Source organism: Gadus morhua, chromosome 19, assembly GCF_902167405.1.
Source record: "Gadus morhua chromosome 19, gadMor3.0, whole genome shotgun sequence".
Taxonomy (NCBI): Eukaryota; Metazoa; Chordata; class Actinopteri; order Gadiformes; family Gadidae; genus Gadus; species Gadus morhua.
The window spans coordinates 12,746,815-12,764,628 of NC_044066.1; the positions used below are offsets into that span (position 1 = coordinate 12,746,815).

General features: G+C 51.7%; 1 protein-coding gene across 2 annotated transcripts in view; it reads left to right on the plus strand.

Annotated features, from left to right (window-relative positions):
- Positions 1-17,814, plus strand: part of sema3c (sema domain, immunoglobulin domain (Ig), short basic domain, secreted, (semaphorin) 3C) — a 32,191-nt gene continuing 14,377 nt past the window's right edge. The window contains exons 1-3 of one of the 2 annotated variants that reach the window (XM_030342113.1): positions 1-390; positions 4,927-5,105; positions 16,900-17,060. In XM_030342113.1, coding sequence (XP_030197973.1) covers positions 4,970-5,105; positions 16,900-17,060 — 297 coding nt within the window. In that variant the 5' untranslated portion in view covers positions 1-390; positions 4,927-4,969. Of the gene's footprint in view, positions 391-4,509; positions 5,106-16,899; positions 17,061-17,814 lie in introns of those variants that run through there. The other variant, XM_030342114.1, reaches the window with a different exon arrangement.

Here is a 17,814-nt window from a genome sequence, read left to right on the forward strand (position 1 = left end):
GGAGGGAGAGAGGGATATTACAGAAGACAGGGGCTGGGAGGAGTAGGAGGAGTAGGAAGGGGGGGCTTAAGCGAAGAGTGTAATTGGACACCAGCCCCCCCTCCCTCTCTCTCCCTCCCTCCCTCTCTCCCTCTCTGTCTCTCTCTCTTTCCCTCCCTCCCTCTCTCCCTCTATGTGTCTCTCTTTCACTCTCCCTCTCCAACCTTTGCTGTGAGGCTGGATGTGGCGGTGTGTCTGAGCGTTCTGCACGTGGGACGGTTCTTCACCCAGTGGACTCGGAGCAGACGGGGCATTCGGACCGGGACTGACTTCTCTGGGGTCTCTTGTTGTGGGTCTTCATCTTCAGGACCAGGAGGAACATCCACCAACCCCACCCCCCCCCCCTTGAAGGTAAGACAACCACCGGGGGACACACAGATTTGGGGGGTGGGGGGGGGGGTGCAAGAGAGAGAGAGAGCAGTATGAAGAGAGAGAAGGCGAATGGAGAGGTGGAGGGACAGGTGCAAGGTGTCCTGGAAGGCTGCTGTAGGGCTGTAGATAAACCGGTCACCACGGTGTGTCTGGGTCACGGGCCGTACCTGCGGTGACCCCAGCTTTTCCTACACACCGAGCTGGTCCTCAACACAGAGCTGGTCCTCAACACAGAGCTGGTCCTCAACACAGAGCTGGTCCTCACCACAGAGCTGGTCCTCAACACAGAGCTGGTCCTCAACACAGAGCTGGTCCTCAACACAGAGCTGGTCCTCACCACAGAGCTGGTCCTCAACACAGAGCTGGTCCTCAACACAGAGCTGGTCCACAGAGCTGGTCCTCACCACAGAGCTGGTCCACAGAGCTGGTCCTCACCACAGAGCTGGTCCTCACCACAGAGCTGGTCCTCAACACACAGCTGGTCCACAGAGCTGGTCCTCACCACAGAGCTGGTCCACAGAGCTGGTCCTCACCACAGAGCTGGTCCTCACCACAGAGCTGGTCCTCAACACAGAGCTGGTCCACAGAGCTGGTCCTCACCACGGAGCTGGTTCAAAGAGCTGGTCCTCACCACGGAGCTGGTCCAAAGAGCTGGTCCTCACCACGGAGCTGGTCCACAGAGCTGGTCCTCAATACAGAGCTGGTCCTCACCACAGAGCTGGTCCTCACCACAGAGCTGGTCCTCAACACAGAGCTGGTCCTCAACACGGAGCTGGTCCTCAACACGGAGCTGGTCCTCAACACGGAGCTGGTCCTCAACACAGAGCTGGTCCTCAAGCTAGAGCTGGTCTACGGAGCTGGTCCTCAACATAGAGCTGGTCTTCAACACAGAGCTGGTCCTCAACATAGAGCTGGTCCACGGAGCTGGTCCTCAACATAGAGCTGGTCCAGAACACAAAGCTGGTCCACAGAGCTGGTCCTCCCCACAGAGCTGGTCCACGGAGCTGGTCCTCAACATAGAGCTGGACCTCAACACAGAGCTGGTCCACAGAGCTGGTCCTCACCACAGAGCTGGACCTCACCACAGAGCTGGTCCACAGAGCTGGTCCACAGAGCTGGTCCTCAACACAGAGCTGGTCCACAGAGCTGGTCCTCACCACAGAGCTGGTCCTCACCACAGAGCTGGTCCTCAACACAGAGCTGGTCCACAGAGCTGGTCCTCACCACAGAGCTGGTCCTCACCACAGAGCTGGTCCACAGAGCTGGTCCACAGAGCTGGTCCTCAACACAGAGCTGGTCCTCAACACAGAGCTGGTCCACAGAGCTGGTCCTCACCACAGAGCTGGTCCTCACCACAGAGCTGGTCCACAGAGCTGGTCCTCACCAAAGCGGGACTGTTTCTAATGCTTCAGGCGCTCACACCTGCTGCTACACTTTGGTTCTTAAAGCATGACGTTGTGCTGCATGATGTTTAGTGTTAACAGCGGGACCGTTTGGAGGAGATGATACTGATTGGATAGGACTTTGAAATAGTTAATTGGTATTGAAATATTGATTGATTATATTCATTGAACCCAAATCGATGCCTTGAAATACACTTGATGACTTGTGAGACCCTGAGGGACTCGCCTTCTGATCGGTTTTGAATATCCATACCAGGAATGTTGAAACGCTCGGAGTGGAAAATCCACTGTCTTGTCGTCACGGCTGCCTGGCCAATTAGCAAGTGAACTATGGGTAATGTTAGTCAGTGACACACTGGGGCTGGGACAGTGGACTTGGACAGTCTCTCGTGAAAGTCAGATGATGTTCTGTTCACGCCTCCGTCTTTACGATGATTCAACAGCCCTTGGATGATATCATATGATAATAAGAATTATACAATTTAAATAACATATTTTCTTAAGAAGGAAAGATCTGTTTGTTAATGTTGAAAGACATGGAAATTATTCCAGGACACCTTCAATCTGTTCAACACGTTTTCACTTCTTCTGGCTGAATCTATCCTGATCATGTTGATAGGAAAGTTTGACAAATCAATTCATCAACCTTTGGAGCTTTGCTCGTTTAATTAATTAATCAGGCAGCGCGCCAAATAACACAAACACTAAATGATCACTACGTCCTTGCTGCGGATTTTTCCTGTGTGTGTGTGTGTGTGCGTGTGTGTTCACTCCGACATGCATGACACACATGCTTGTGTGTCATTTTAAATCCATGCCGTGTCGGCCGTGTTACGGGGCTAAAGGTCAGAGTGTAAGTGGATCTCCTCGGGGAGTCGTTGTACATCTTTGTACGGCAATCGGAAAAACTCTTCAGGGACCAAAGCTTAGTCCAGCTGGCCGGACCCTCCGGGTGTTAGGGAACGCCTGCCCGGGATCCTCGGGCCAGAAACCCCCAAGAACTCACAGGGGGGCCGCAGACGACTTCAGCAGCTGGAAACCATGCTCTTCTTCCGGGGACGTTCCCCGGGCTCTCGCTCTCTCTCGCTCTCTCTCTCTCTCTCTCTCTCTCTCTCTCTCTCTCTCTCTCTCTCTCTCTCTCTCTCTCTCTCTCTCTTTCTCTTTCTCTTTCTCTTTCTCTTTCTCTCACTCTCACTCTCTGCGGGGGGTTCCTGTGGGGGAGGAAACACAGGCGGATATGACTCTAACGCTGGGATGAAGGGTCAAATAGCCGCACACTTCAGGGCCCAGAAGGTGGATTGATAGAGGAAGATGATTGAGGGTCTGTGGGAGTGTTGAAGACTCTAAAGAGGAGCCAGGGTCTGTTGGGAGTGTTGTAGGGCATCAGGACTCTAAAGAAGACCCAGGGTTCTGGCTGTGTGTTGATGTCTTTAGCAGACAGGGAGCTACCCCGGTCTACCCTGGCTGTAGCTTTCCAGATGTTGAACACTAAGGACATGAGCGACACAGAAACACTCGCCTGCGGCTCAGAATCCTTTCTTTTGTGATGTCCTCTTCTCTTTCTTCATCTCTCTCCTCTGTGTCCTGAGCAGCCCTTGAGCTCTGAACAGGCTCTGTTGGGCCCTTCTGCCGCTGACTCGTCAATCTTTCATCAGCATCCATAAGACATGAAGGCAGCCTGATGGCTCCTGGACCGCTGGTCCTCAAGACACAAGGGGATCTGAGAGGGTCACAGAGCATCGTGTACAACCTCATCTGTACAAAGAAGCCCATGAATTGACTGACATGTCAGTGGTGTTAACAGTTCATGAAGGATTTTCTCTTGCTGACACCTTGCTGTAAAAGGTTTGGTTTGGGTTCCTGAATGACAGGCCCTGAGTCCCCCTGAGGGCCCATCAGTCAGAGAGCTTCATGTGAATCCCTTAGTGACAAATACTGTGATGAAGGGCTATGAGTACAATGTCCTTCAATGTAGGAATTGTGGCTGTAGCTGTGATGAAGGGCTATCTTAGCTAACTATATTAGTATGATATTCTTCAATGTAGGCATTGTGTCTGTAACTGTGATTAAGGGCTATCTTAACTAATTATATTAGTACAATGTTCTTCAATGTAGGCGTTGTGTCTGTAACTGTGATTAAGGGGCTATCTTAAATAACTACATTAGTACAATGTTTTTCAATGTAGACATTGTGACTGTAACTGTGATTAAGGGCTATCTCAACCAACTTTATCACTGAAATGTTCTTCAATGTAGGCATTGCAAGACTGGTAGAGAGTAAACCTCCATTCTGCCGCAGTGGAGACTTAACTCTTCGGATGAACCTCAGCCCCAGGCAGTAGCCTACCTGTTTCCAATCAATAATTCATAGATACAGGTGCTATCCATTATTGAGCAGCCCATGTCCTATAATGGCACGAGAGAAGAGGGCTGGATGAGACGGCTCATCTCTGCAGATTTACCTCCTCCATGTTTAATGGGGATGCATTAAAGATACAGTAAGCCAGGGAGTAAGACAAGCTGTCATGTAAACTCTGACATGTTTGGGTTGTTTTTTTCTCCTTGGTGTTGTTGTTTCCTAGTGTAGATCAACTCTACTGCATAGGAATCAAACTCGTTTGGTTTTGCGGAGATACCGGTGCCTGTGATCCCCCCCCCCCCGACCAAATCAACTGAAAACATTTTCAAAGGAATTACCTTTTTTTACAGCCCCCTTACCGATAAGCTAGCTACGAACTAAAAAGCTATCTCCTGGCTGAATTAAGTATTAGCTTGTTTTAAGAACCTTATAAGTGACGCTGAGACCAACAAAGCATACGATCAAAGTTGGAGTAACGGGAAAATGAGTTTACTAGAATTGTATTGGCGATTACTTTGAATTCATCCATATTTTATGCTTTAAGACCCTGCCCCTCTCCCAAAGTCTTGAACGCAATCCGCCGTGATGCTGCAAGGCTGCGTGAACCACAGTTTGAACACAAGATGGCGGAGGTCCGGTACGAGTTACCAGACCTTCTCTGGGTCATGATGGCCCACACAGCTGACGTAAAGGACTGTGATTTGGCTTTAGTGTTTCCAACCCTAAACTCCACTTCCTCCACCCTCTCTACAGGCAGAGGCAGCGGTGGTGTCACCCCCACCCACGCTGCACCGGCATGGGCCTCCCAGAGGGGCCGGCCAGGCCACCTCTGATGCTCCCCAAGGCAGCCTTCCTCCTCCTCTGCCTCTTCCTCCTGCCCTGCATCTCCATCCTCGCCCCGCCTCTCCCCAGGGTCTTCCTCTCCTTTGAAGGTAAGGCGCACGCAAAGCACATGCAAAGCACGTGCAGGGACACTGGAAGGCTCTGAAAGACACGCGAAGACAAGCAAAGCCACGCAAAGCACACGCCAACACACGCAAAGCACACTTATGGGGATCCACTCTTTCCTTGAGGACAGTCATGACTATAGATACGTCAATGTTGAATGTGCGTTCCTCAACCACTCAGTCTAATTCAAGTATGTCTTCATCAACATCATCATCATCATCATCATCATCATCATCATCATCATCATAATATTGTCCATGACGAGCTCTGAGTCTGAGAAACCACATAAAGAATCGTTTGGTCGGTCATTAAGAATGGCATGTTCATTTAGTCATGTCATGATGGTGGTGCCCTTGTTTGTGGCCCCCAGTGGGTAGCCCAGGCAGGCCCCTGGCCCTTGGCTGGCCCTGCCTGTGGTTAGATGGATTCCCCCTGTACACCTGTTAATACACTGTACACATGCCTGCTGTGGTTTCATCCTCCTGTTCTATTGAATTCTTCTGACGGAGAAGATTAGATGGATTAGTGAATGTGTTTACTGTAAGGCTGTGGATATCAGCCAAGTGTGAGTGAGTGAGTGAGTGAGTGAGTGAGTCATTGAGTGGGCTTGCCGTGGTTTTGTGCTGGAGATTCCACCGTTTTCCATGTCTGCAATAACCTTTGAGCAGGGGGCTTTATGTTGAGACGGAAGGATTTGTTTGATCACCTGACGTTCTCCGTCAGTAAATGTTTCATTTTGATGATAATCCCGGCTCTGAGAGCTCAGATACCCTCTAATAATCCATATTTGTGGATTCAACTGTGCAGCTTGATCTCAAGTATGTTGTAATATTACTTTTTACTCACAGAAAGTAAAGTTATTCTTCTGGATTTGAAGATAACCCTCCGGATTCGCTTGTGGTCACAGTTAGCATCACAGTTGGCACATAAGGTTTATTAGATCAGTGAAACAGGTTGTCCTTAGGAGAGAGAACATTCCTTCCTCCCACTTCTGTGTTCCACATTACCAGCCCTTTATGGGGTTCTTCCGTTCCTCTGATAAACAGTCTGTCCCAGAGGCTGCGTTCTCCTCTGGATGTCGTCTTCTGGCCCAAACAGTGGTTCCTGCAAATCTCATCCCCCGAGGGTAGAAGTACAAAATACTGACAAGACAACTACTTAACCCCCCCCCCCCCCCCCCCCCATGACCCCTTAAGTTGTGGAGAGGAGCAGGGGAGGGGGGAGTGGGGGAGAGGAGGAGGAGGGGAGGTGGGAGTGGGGGAGAGGAGGAGGAGGGGAGGTGGGAGTGGGGGAGAGGAGGAGGAGGGGAGGTGGGAGTGGGGGAGAGGAGGAGGGGAGGGGGGAGTGGGGGAGAGGAGGAGGGGAGGAGGGAGTGGGGGAGAGGAGGAGGAGGGGAGGTGGGAGTGGGGGAGGGGAGGAGGGAGTGGGGGAGAGGAGGAGGAGGGGAGGAGGGAGTGGGGGAGAGGAGGAGGGGAGGAGGGAGTGGGGGAGAGGAGGAGGAGCAGGGGGTGGGGGAGTGGGGAGGAGGAAGAGGGGTCCAGGAGGACTCCAGGCTGCAGGTGGTTTGGCGATTCCCCAGCGGGGGGGGGGGGGGTTCTCTCTGGACCCCGCCCCCAGTGGGGGGGTTCTCTCAGCCTGTATGTTGAGACCCCTACACCCCTCCCCTGGAAGGAACTCTGTTATCATTCTTCCCTGGAACTGGGAGGACCTACAGAGATCTAGAATAAATAAATGATCCTTCAGAGGAGGTGGAGCAGGGCGGACGGACGCAGAGAGTGAAGCAAGGGGCTCTCCTTCTCCTCCTCCTTCTCCTGTTCCTCTTACCCCTCTTCCTCCTGTGTTCCCCCTCACTTCTCCTTCTCCTCCTCTTCTCCTCCTCCTCTTCATCGTTGAGCTGAGAATGTTCAGTATCTGACATTCCTCTCTCTCTCTCGCTCTCTCTCTCTCTCTCTCTCTCTCTCTCTCTCTCTCTCTCTCTCTCTCTCTCTCTCTCTCTCTCTCTCTCTTGCTCTCTCGCTCTATCTCTCTCTCTATCTCTCTCTCTCTCTTTCTCTCTCTCTTTCTCTCTCTCTTTCTCTCTATGTCTCTCTCTCTCTTTCTCTCTCTCTCTCTCTCTCTCTCTCTCTCTCTCTCTCTCTCTCTCTCTCTGCTCTCTCTCCTCACCCGCTCTTTCTCCCACTACCTCCCCTCCTCTCAATCCTCCCTCCTTCTCCTCGTTCAGTGCCGTACGGTGAGAAGGCCATAAACCAGACCGGTCCTAACATCTCTTCCCCACAGAAACCTCTTTCCATGACTCATCAGTACATTTCGAATATAGCGTTTCTCCCTTGAAAGAACATAAGTAGGAAATATTCCTTGTATGGATATACCTGCTGCAGCAACCCCACATTCCCATTAAATGCGTTAACGCCACAACGTTTGCCTTGAGACAACATCCCCTCCAAGCTGGGCTTTGCCACATATATCAATATGTTTTCTTATAATCTTCAGCCATTATCCCCAAAGGAATCCACTGAACAAGAGAACGAAGTCTGTAATCAGAGTTTGGAAGTGAAATATTTTCAGGAGAATAATAAACACTCAAATATTTTCCAAGGCAATATTGACACTCCTTACCTTATTTCCCAAAGCCTACCCGATTCCCCCACCTCCTCACTGAGCTGCTCCAGACAGGAACCCTCTCTTCAGCCACTCCTCCGTTCCTAACAATTCCTCCAGATATCTGAGTCAACCGTTAGGTGGAATGGTCCATTGGTTTCTTTCCATTGGCTGTTGCCACGGTAATGGAGGAATCCTCCCCACTACGGGAGTCAGACCCAATGATAACAAAGGGTTTGAACTTTTTGAGTCTCTCTGGATTGTGGAGCCTGAGGCAAGTTTGTTTGTAAGATGGGTGGAGGTGTTTTACATAAACTATGCTGAACGGCCTTTTACAGCATCACACGCTACAAAGGTTAGCTTTAATGCTACTCGAGAGCGCCAAGGCTTCTTTCACTGATCTCCCGCTTCTTCTGTCCATCAAAGTGAAGGCGTTTTCTTCTGTCCAACATCGTTATAACACCGATACCCAGTTGGTAGCAGCTTGAAAGCGTTAGAAGGTATCCTAAGGTTAGCCTAGCCAGGAGACCACGCGCCCAGCCTCCTGACTCCAGTCCCCAGTCCCCAGTGCACTTCCACTTTAAGGATGCTTTGTCAATGATGTGGCAGTGCCTGTCTGCCCGTCGGCCTGCCTGCCTGCATGCTTGCGTGCGTGTGTGGTGCCTGCAGGTCACGGTGTCAGGATACTGTTTGTGTTTATTACAGCCAGCAGCGCTGCACATTCCAGCTTATTAACGTTGCTGTGCTGAGTCACCACCAACATGTGGTTAGGAACCTTTCTTTATTCAAACCCAACAAGACAATCTCCGGATGTTTCGAATACCTGGTGATCTTCCAGAACCAGTTCCCCGTCTATTTTGGTATTTTTTTCTTCTTTCTAAAGGGCCTGTGTCTGCATCTTAAAAGCCCTGACGATAGTTTAAATAGACGGGAGGGAGGAGACCTGAGACGTTATGCTCTGATAAGAACCTCACTGGAGTTAACAGAACCATCGTGTCTCTGGTCTGAATCAAGCCCCATTCTGAAGTCGGTTTCTGTACGTAGGTCTATAGTTGGCTGAGGTATCAAAAGGCTTTGAAGTGAAATCAGGATCTTTATGATTACCAGGTAACTCCTCCAAATAGAAACCAGAACTCAAACTCACAACTAGCGAGGCTAGTCTCAGAGAGTCTCTTTCTCTCTCACTCTCTCTCTCTCTCTCTCTCTCTCTCTCTCTCTCTCTCTCTCTCTCTCTCTCTCTCTCTCTCTCTCTCTCTCTCTCTCTCTCTCTCTCTCTCTCTCTCTCTCTCTCTCTCTAAATAAATAAAACCGGTGGTGAGCAGCCACCAGTTGCTCATCGTCGTTTTCCGGCTGAAGAAGTCATCCACCATCACGCTGGCCGCCGCCTGTCGTGTCTGTTTCCATTCCTCTACTGACCCAGTGACCTTTGCTCAATGTCTCACTCTTCGCTGTGAGCTGAATCTCGGCCCTCAGGATCGTATCAAACCCTTCTCTTACCCTCTCAGGGTGGAGTAAAGCTGCTGTTGAGTTTCATTTGTTTGAATGTTTAGCTTTCCATTTAGATAGATACGTCTTAGATAATAGGCTGTAGTGTGGAAAGTTCAAATAATGCGGGGCTATCGACAAAAGTCTGATGATGATTTATGACGCAGGCCTGTAGTTATTTGAGTCACATTAATTAGTCAGAGTGAGAAGATCAAAAACACCTGCTCAATTTATGTTACCATGGCAACAGCGATTTCAACCTGTAAGATGTCACACGTCCTCACCTGTCATAGACATTATGAAAACCCATCCCTATACATGGCTGACCACACCTGGCCATGGGCCGACCATCACCCCCTGTATGACCTGACCTCCCCCCCTGTATCACCTGACCTCCTCCCCTGTACCACCTGACCTCCCCCCCTGTATGACCTGACCTCCCCCCCTGTATCACCTGACCTCCCCCATGTATCACCTGACCTCCTCCCCTGTACCACCTGACCTCCCCCCCTGTATGACCTGACCTCCCCCCCTGTATCACCTGACCTCCCCCATGTATCACCTGACCTCCCCCCCTGTATCACCTGACCTCCCCCCTGTATCACCTGACCTCCCCCATGTATCACCTGACCTCCCCCCCTGTATCACCTGACCTCCCCCCCTGGATCACCTGACCTCCCCCCCTGTATCACCTGACCTCCCCCCCTGGATCACCTGACCTCCCCCCCTGTATCACCTGACCTCCCCCCCTGTATCACCTGACCTCCCCCCTGTATCACCTGACCTCCCCCCTGTATCACCTGACCTCCCCCATGTATCACCTGACCTCCCCCCCTGTATCACCTGACCTCCCCCCCTGGATCACCTGACCTCCCCCCTGTATCACCTGACCTCCCCCCCTGGATCACCTGACCTCCCCTCACCCCATCGCTGTGGTTCATGGAACGTTCTCATGATGGATGCTTTGTTTGGTTGTGGGGTCTACTGTCTTACCGTCTTGCTCCTCCTTTCCTTACCTATATTGGTGGAGTACTGTCTGATGTGTTTTCATCCACATGGTTCCTCCTTCTGAACTGTTCTGTTCTTTAGATGATCCCGCTAAGCGAAGCCGTGTCTCCGGCCTGCGGGGGTTACGGGGGTTACGGGGGTGACAGTAACGCCGGGTGATTTAGCTGCTAAGGGGGCGTGAAGGAGCTGCCCTTAGCGTACATGTGTGAGAGGTCAAAGGTCGTTGAGTGAGAGGGAGACGGCCTATGACAGGTGAGGTGGAGACTCTGCTAATTAGGGCGAGACGTGGGGAGGGGGAGGAGGTCAGGAAACGCAAACTAGCTAGCTTACGAGCTAGCATGAAAGGTTAGCCTCTCTGGTTTCAGGCCGGGGGTAACACGAGCCTCCTCTTCACCAAGCAATGAAGGCTATCGCTAACTCGACTGGGGCCTGCATAACACCCAGGGTGTGTCCTTAAGACACACACACTCCGCGGTGGCTGTAGATCACCCGTCAACATGCAGACGAAGACACAGTCCCAGCCTGTCATGTGCATCGTATCTCCTGAGTGCAGGCCGGGGTTCTAGAGACACAGTCCCACCCTGTCAAAGTGGATCGTATCTCCTGGCTGCAGGCCGGGGTTCTAGAGACACAGTCCCACCCTGTCGATGTGGATCGTATCCCTGGGCTCCGGGGTTCTAGAGACACAGTCCCACCCTGTCGATGTGGATCCTATCTCCTGGCTGCAGGCCTTGGCTTCAGATACTGGGGCGTCTGCTTTGATTAAGAATCAGTGTGATTCTTAATAAAAGAATCACACTTCGTGCTGGGAGGACATCCAACTCCTCCCAGCGTGCCATGTGATCCCAGTTACCGACGTCTGGAGGAAGTTTATCGTCAGCAGACATTAAGGAGAACACATTCGCTGAGGGCCAGCTGAGTGACGGGCTCCCGTGGGTTTCAGCCTCTTGCTGGGAGGTAATGTTGAAGCTGCTCTTGTTGATACGGTCCCAGTGGTCCCAGTGGTCCCAGTGGGCGCTGGGCCGCCCTGGGAATGTGGGGTGCGCCTGTTCAGACGCCAGTTGGACGACGCCAGAGAGCTTGGGTGGTCTCTCACTTGGGTGGGGGGGACCAAGGGGCTATTCCGACTGGGGCAACACCTCTGCCGTCCCAGTGGACTTGATGAGGAGAATATATATATATATATATATATATATATATATAAACCCCCTGGCAGGCCCGGTGCATTCTGCAGACCCTACTGTAAATCTGAAGTGCCAAAGAGAAATCCCCTCCAGTTTAAACAAACAGATTCTTCCTCCTGCTCTCCCGCCAGCATCCAGACCCCCCCCCCCCCCCCCCCCCCCCCCCAGTCCCTGGTTCAACACAGCGCTAGCGACCAGGTCTGTCTGAGCAGAACGCCTCCAACCACCCAGCCAAGGATCCTGAAGAGCCTCTTGGCGTCAAACCGAGCGCTGGTGTTTGGCCAGAGGGTCTGGACGTCGGGGTCCCTCTTTGTGGATGAAAGCCCCCTCCAGCTCAATATCTAACAATTGGCGGCTGATTGGTTGTTGGCCCTGCCACCGCCGGCCGGCCTGAGCAACCAGCTAACCATACGATCTGAGTCTGGCTCCTCAAGCGATCCGTCCTTGGGGGGGGGGGGGGGGGGAGGGGGGCGGCGTTAGCAGACAGTTAATGTATTCATGCTCGCCCCATCGGGCTGCGGGCCAAGGGGCTTGAGTGCCGCTCTGCATCGAGACTCAAGGACTGGGGGTGATGGGCCCCCCCCCTCTCTGAGCCGCTAATAGGCTGAGTGGGGGACCTTTCGACTCGTTCATCAGGCAGAACCAGCACTTCACCAACCCATTCAACCCCCCTCCAACCCCCGTTCACCCCCCCCCCCTACCCCCCATTCAATCCCCCCTCCAGCCCCCCATTCATCCCCCCTCCAGCCCCCTCCCCGCCCCCACCACCTCGTTTCACACAGCACTGGAACGCTGTAATCCCATGATGTTGTTGTTGTTGCTGTTGCCGCCCTGTAGAGACTTTAGCACCTTTTCCAGTCAACAATGAAGACACTCTGCAGGTGGAGTGTGAATGGTGCCGTTGCTTGTTGTGTTGGTTCTGTAAACGGGACGGGTCGAGATACACGTTTCAGGGGAAATACTTTTCCTGTAATGAACACCGAATTCCCTCTCCAGCTGTCTTCCCCATCAGTGGACCTGCAGGAAGTTAACATGTGAGTCCCTGCAGCCAACAGCCCAACACACAGTTGGCCCACGCCAGCTCCTCACCTCCTCCTGGGGTCACCTCGTCCTAGGGTCACCTCTTCCTGGGGTCACCTCAGACCAGCTCCTCACCTCTTTCTGGGGTCACCTCCGACCAGCTCCTCACCTCGTCCTCGGGTCACCTCCGAACGCACCGGTCGGGTTCCCTGATGAATGTCCTCTGCTCTCATCTGGCTGCAGCTAATCTCTCTCTTCCTCCAGGCCCAGGAGATTCCATGAACCTCGCCTTGTAAGGCAAACCAAAGACCGGAGTCGCGGTCGACATGTTTATAGTTGCAGAGTTAACTGTACTCTGTTACTCCATCACATACAGAACACCAAACCTCGTCTGGTACAAAGCATTATGGGGATGTCTGCGGTGCGTGAAACGCCCAGAGGGTTTTTCCCCCCTAGGGTATAATCAGGACAGCAGGTCTGCCCCCCCCCCCCCCCCCCCCCCCCCCTGAACCGGCGGGGGGGATTGTCTTCTCCCTCCTCTTTAAGTGTGTAGCTAAAACAGCATGGCTGCTCAGACTCTCTCTCGCTGTGCCCACATAACCTCCTATCCCCACTAAAGTGACGGTTCCACACCATCACTTTAGACTTCACCAGAAATGTCATGTTGTTGGTTATTTTGCTCCTGGGGGCTCTCTGTTCTCTGGGGGGCTTGCTCTGTTGTTTCTGGATTCTCATTTCTCACTTGATTGATTTTCTCACGGGTTGCAGGGCTTTTAATTAAACGGAGCGATGATCAAAGCTGAGGCGAACCGTTGTGGAGAAGAATTGGCTATTAAAAACAAAAGCATGCTTAGTCGTTGAGTTCTGGTTTACTGGTTTCTACGGAGTGAAACAAACATAGAGTTCCTCAATTTAGAGATGATGCACAATAGCTTTTTTTGCATTTATTGCTTGAATAATGTGGTGTCATTTCCAGTGTATTAAGCTTCACTCTTAAGTCTTTTAGCAGACCATTTGTCCTGGGACCGTCAGTGAAGGTTTTCTTCACGCCTCAGTTATGCTTCAGGAAGAGTTAACCATACCTGGGGTTACGTAACCCCGTAACCCCAGAGTTTCCTAACCCCGTAACCCCAGGTAACGAGGTCACAGCGTCAGGAACAGGTACAGGGTCACGGCGTCCTGCTCCATGCAGCCTGCAGGCAGCCTTGATGTCAATCAGGGGCCTTGATGACACTCAAGGGGCCTTGATGTCAATCAGGGGCCTTGATGTCAATCAGGGGCCTTGATGACACTCTAGGGTCTTGATGTCAATCAGGGGCCTTGATGTCATTCAGGGGCCTTGATGTCAATCAGGGGCCTTGATGTCACCATCCACATATTCCTACCTAAGCACCTCATGTATGTCTGAGTGTTCCATGAAGTGGGGAGATCTGGCAATAATTAACCAATCCCTACCAATCCTTGTCTTTTATATACAACCTCCTGAACTCATGTACTCCCCTCCTGTTGGCTGTGAACCTCCGGCCTCCTGTTGGCTGTGAACCTCCGGCCTCCTGTTGGCTGTGAACCTCCGGCCTCCTGTTGGCTGTGAACCTCCAGCCTCCGGTCTGCCCACTGTGTCTCCCAGCAGCTTGTCTGCTTCATATTGGATGACCCCTGTTATCCCCTTCCCCAACAAAGGGGGCTTTTGTGCGCTTGACCGACCCAACACCATTGAAATACTTCAAAGGGCACAGGAAGAATAGATCTTTCCCATGCACCTTAGACTATGGGCTTCCTTTAGTTCTGTTCCCTGTGGGTCGATGTGATCTGAGGTCATTCCCGCCCCCCGTTCTATCCAACAGGTTCGATCGGGTTTAAAGCTCCAAGGAAAGAAAGAGAGAAGTTTCGAGGCCTACGAGCTACGAGATGTGACCTCTGTGTTCAACCGTTGTTGTTTTCTCTTCCTCCATCATCACTCCTATCAGTCTTTTCCTGTGTGTCTCTGAGATGAGGGCACCAGGACATTGTGTTTTCACCTGTAGGGTTAGGTAGAGGAAACAAGGTGAGGTGCAGGGGGGGGGGGGGACGACCCCTGGTGCCGTTGGGCCCCTTTCATTCCTTCCTTCCCGGTCCTTCTGGCTCCCTCGTGGCCCTCCACCCAGCCGACCCCAGCGTCCAGAGCGCCAGAACCCACAGGACCCTCCTGGCGTTATCAGAGTATTGTGTGCAGTAGTAGTAGTGTGGGTGTGCGCTTGTGTTTGAGTGTGTCTCGGTGTACGGGTGTTGGGTTTTATCTAGAGCGCTGGAATTTAAGACTCATAACCAATCACATGTGGTCGGTGTGTGTGTCTGTGTGTGTCTGTGTGTGTGTCAGAAGTTCTATCCCATGTGCAGAACCATAAACACTGTCGCCCGGATTCAGAGTTATTTTTCTGCGATGTGTTTGCGGTGCTTCAATGAAAGGCACGTGTTTGTATCATGAAAAGAATGAGGGTGTTCATCAGGGGGGGGGGGGGGGTCATACTCATTCTCAGAATCGCTTTGTAATGATCTGCTCACATCTCAAACAAGCACAAGACGCCCTGTGGGTCCAACATGGGAAGTCTTTAGGTGAGATACAGAGAGAGAAAAACTTTCACGAAACGCACACACACACACACCCCTAGCACACACATTCACACCTAGCAAACACATGCACTCACACCTAGCACACACAAACACACACGCATGCATACACAGACTCACATACCATTTGCAGTCTTAATACATTCTATTTTTTCTCCGACCTTGAATAACACCAGTGGTTTCAAGCCCCCCCCCCTCCCCCCCATGTTGCTCTTGGTTACAGAGCAGGTGCAACATCTGGTGTTGTTAACTTCTGATGTTGCTCTGCTGTGCATGCTAAAATTAAATAAATATTTCCTGCGTGTGTGTGCTTGTGTGCATGTATAAGCGTGTGTGTGTGTGTGTGTGTGTGTGTGTGTGTGTGTGTGTGCGCGTTTCGTGTGTGTGTGTGTGTGTGTGTGTGTGTGTGTGTGTGTGTGTGTGTGTGTGTGTGTGTGTGTGTGTGTGTGTGTGTGTGTGTGTGTGTGTGTGTGTGTGTGTGTGTGTGTGTGCGTGCGTGCGTGCGTGCGTGTGTGTGTGTGTGTGAATCTACTGGTATGTGTCTGACTGGATAAGGAGGGGCCACAGAGGGTGCTGTTCCCCCCCCCCCCCCCCCCCCCCCCATAGACCGCCATACCAAGGGGCAGGACACTCCTTGGGGTGGGGGGGGGGGGTTATAGAGACTTTCCTTGTGGGGGGGTTCATAGACTTCCGTACCAGGGGACAGGACAGCAAGTTGAGATGCAAAGTTCAGAATAATGTTTGACTCCGGCTGTTTTGACTTCAGAGACTCTCTCTCTCTCCTCTGCATATAGCAGAACAAAACAGGCAGAGTGTATTCAACACCAGTAGAACAACTCCAAATGTATGTGTTTGCTTTTAAATGCGTACTTTATGGAATTGGTTCAGTAGAATGGAGCCGTGTGGTTCAGCTGGGGATGTGATGAAGGCCTTCAGGAGGAGAGTGGGACTTCTCTACTGGAATGTCCTGTAGAGTATAAAAAAACTGATAGAAACAGAAAAAAAATGTTTTCTGTTGTTTAGCCATCTGTTGTCGGCCAAGGCTGATCTGAGACCTGTTTATTTAAAAAATAAATACAACATCACCCTGGGGGAAGTCCGAGAGAGGTGAGCCACAGACCGTGAGAGGGAGGGAGAGGGAGAGGGAGAGGGAGAGAGAGAGAGAGAGAGAGAGAGAGAGAGAGAGAGAGAGAGAGAGAGAGAGAGAGAGAGAGAGAGAGAGAGAGAGAGAGAGAGAGAGAGAGAGAGAGAGAGAGAGAGAGAGAGAGAGAGATCTATTATTGAGGACAACAACAGCAGTCTTAACAGCAAAAGCAGCCAATAGAGCCAATCCCTCACGGTGATTAAAACATGTCCGCCGCCTTTGGGTCCCGTCTGGAGAAAGAAAGGCTGGCCGATTAGAGGGAGGCAGTCTGATAGAGAGGTCACAGGAGGGGGGAGAGGTGGACCTGTTTCTCTACCTCTCTCCCCCCCCCCCCTCAACCGCCCCTTGGCTCTCAGTCTAGATTGGAAAAGGGATAAATATGCATGAGCTTGGCTTCTTAATGGGAAGGACCTCTGATGGTTTTAGGTGGAGAGTCCTCCATCTTGGAGATGGAGTGGCCAGGGGATTGCGGAGGGAGTGGGGAGGGATTGGGGAGGGATGGGGGAGAACAATGTGTGGTTCATGATGAATTGGACAAACTTCCAGCATGTTTAGATTGTCTTGGGAAAAATTGTCGAAAGGAAATAAGTTCAAGTAGTAAGTAAGAAATATGTTTCTCAGAAATAGCTTGAAACAGTCACCCTCTGTGACAAGAAATATACAAAAATAAAATAACATTGTTTCAACTGTAAATAAAATACAACAGTGTCTAAGAAATAGTCGTCCTCTCAGACCTGCAGGAGTCCGGCTCCTTCCAGCACTTCGGCCTGGAGGACCGGGCGGCAGACTGCCGGATCCTCCACATGGACGAGGACCAAGACCGCATGTACGTGGGCTGCAAGGACCACGCCCTGTCCCTGGACCTCAGCAACATCACCCAGGACCCGCTGCAGGTCAGCTGGCACTCACACCCACGACACCTGACCCACACACACACACACTCATACTGCTCGAAGCTAGACCTGACCCACACACACACAAACTCACACTGCTCGAAGCTAGACCTGACCCACACACACACACACTCATACTGCTCAAAGCTAGACCTGACCCACACACACACACACACACTCATACTGCTCGTAGCTAGACCTGACCTACACACACACACACACACACACACACAAACACACTCATACTGCTCGTAGCTAGACCTGACCTACACACGCACAGTCATACTGCTTGAAGCTACACCTGACCCACACACACACACACACTCATACTGCTCGAAGCTAGACCTGACCCACATACACACACACACTCACACTGCTCAAAGCTAGACCAGACCCACACACACACACACACACACACACACACACACACACACACACACACACACACACACACACACACACACACACACACACACACACACACACACACACACACACACACACACTCATACTGCTCAAAGCTAGACCTGACCCTAACCCTAACCCTAACCCACACAAACACACACTCACACAGCATGAAGCTACACCGGACCCACACAGACACACACACACTGCCTGAAGCCACACCTGACCCGCACACATACTCTCACTCAGCCTGAAGATACATCTGGCCCACACACAAACACACACACACAAACACACACACACACACACACACACACACACACACACACACACACACACACACACACAG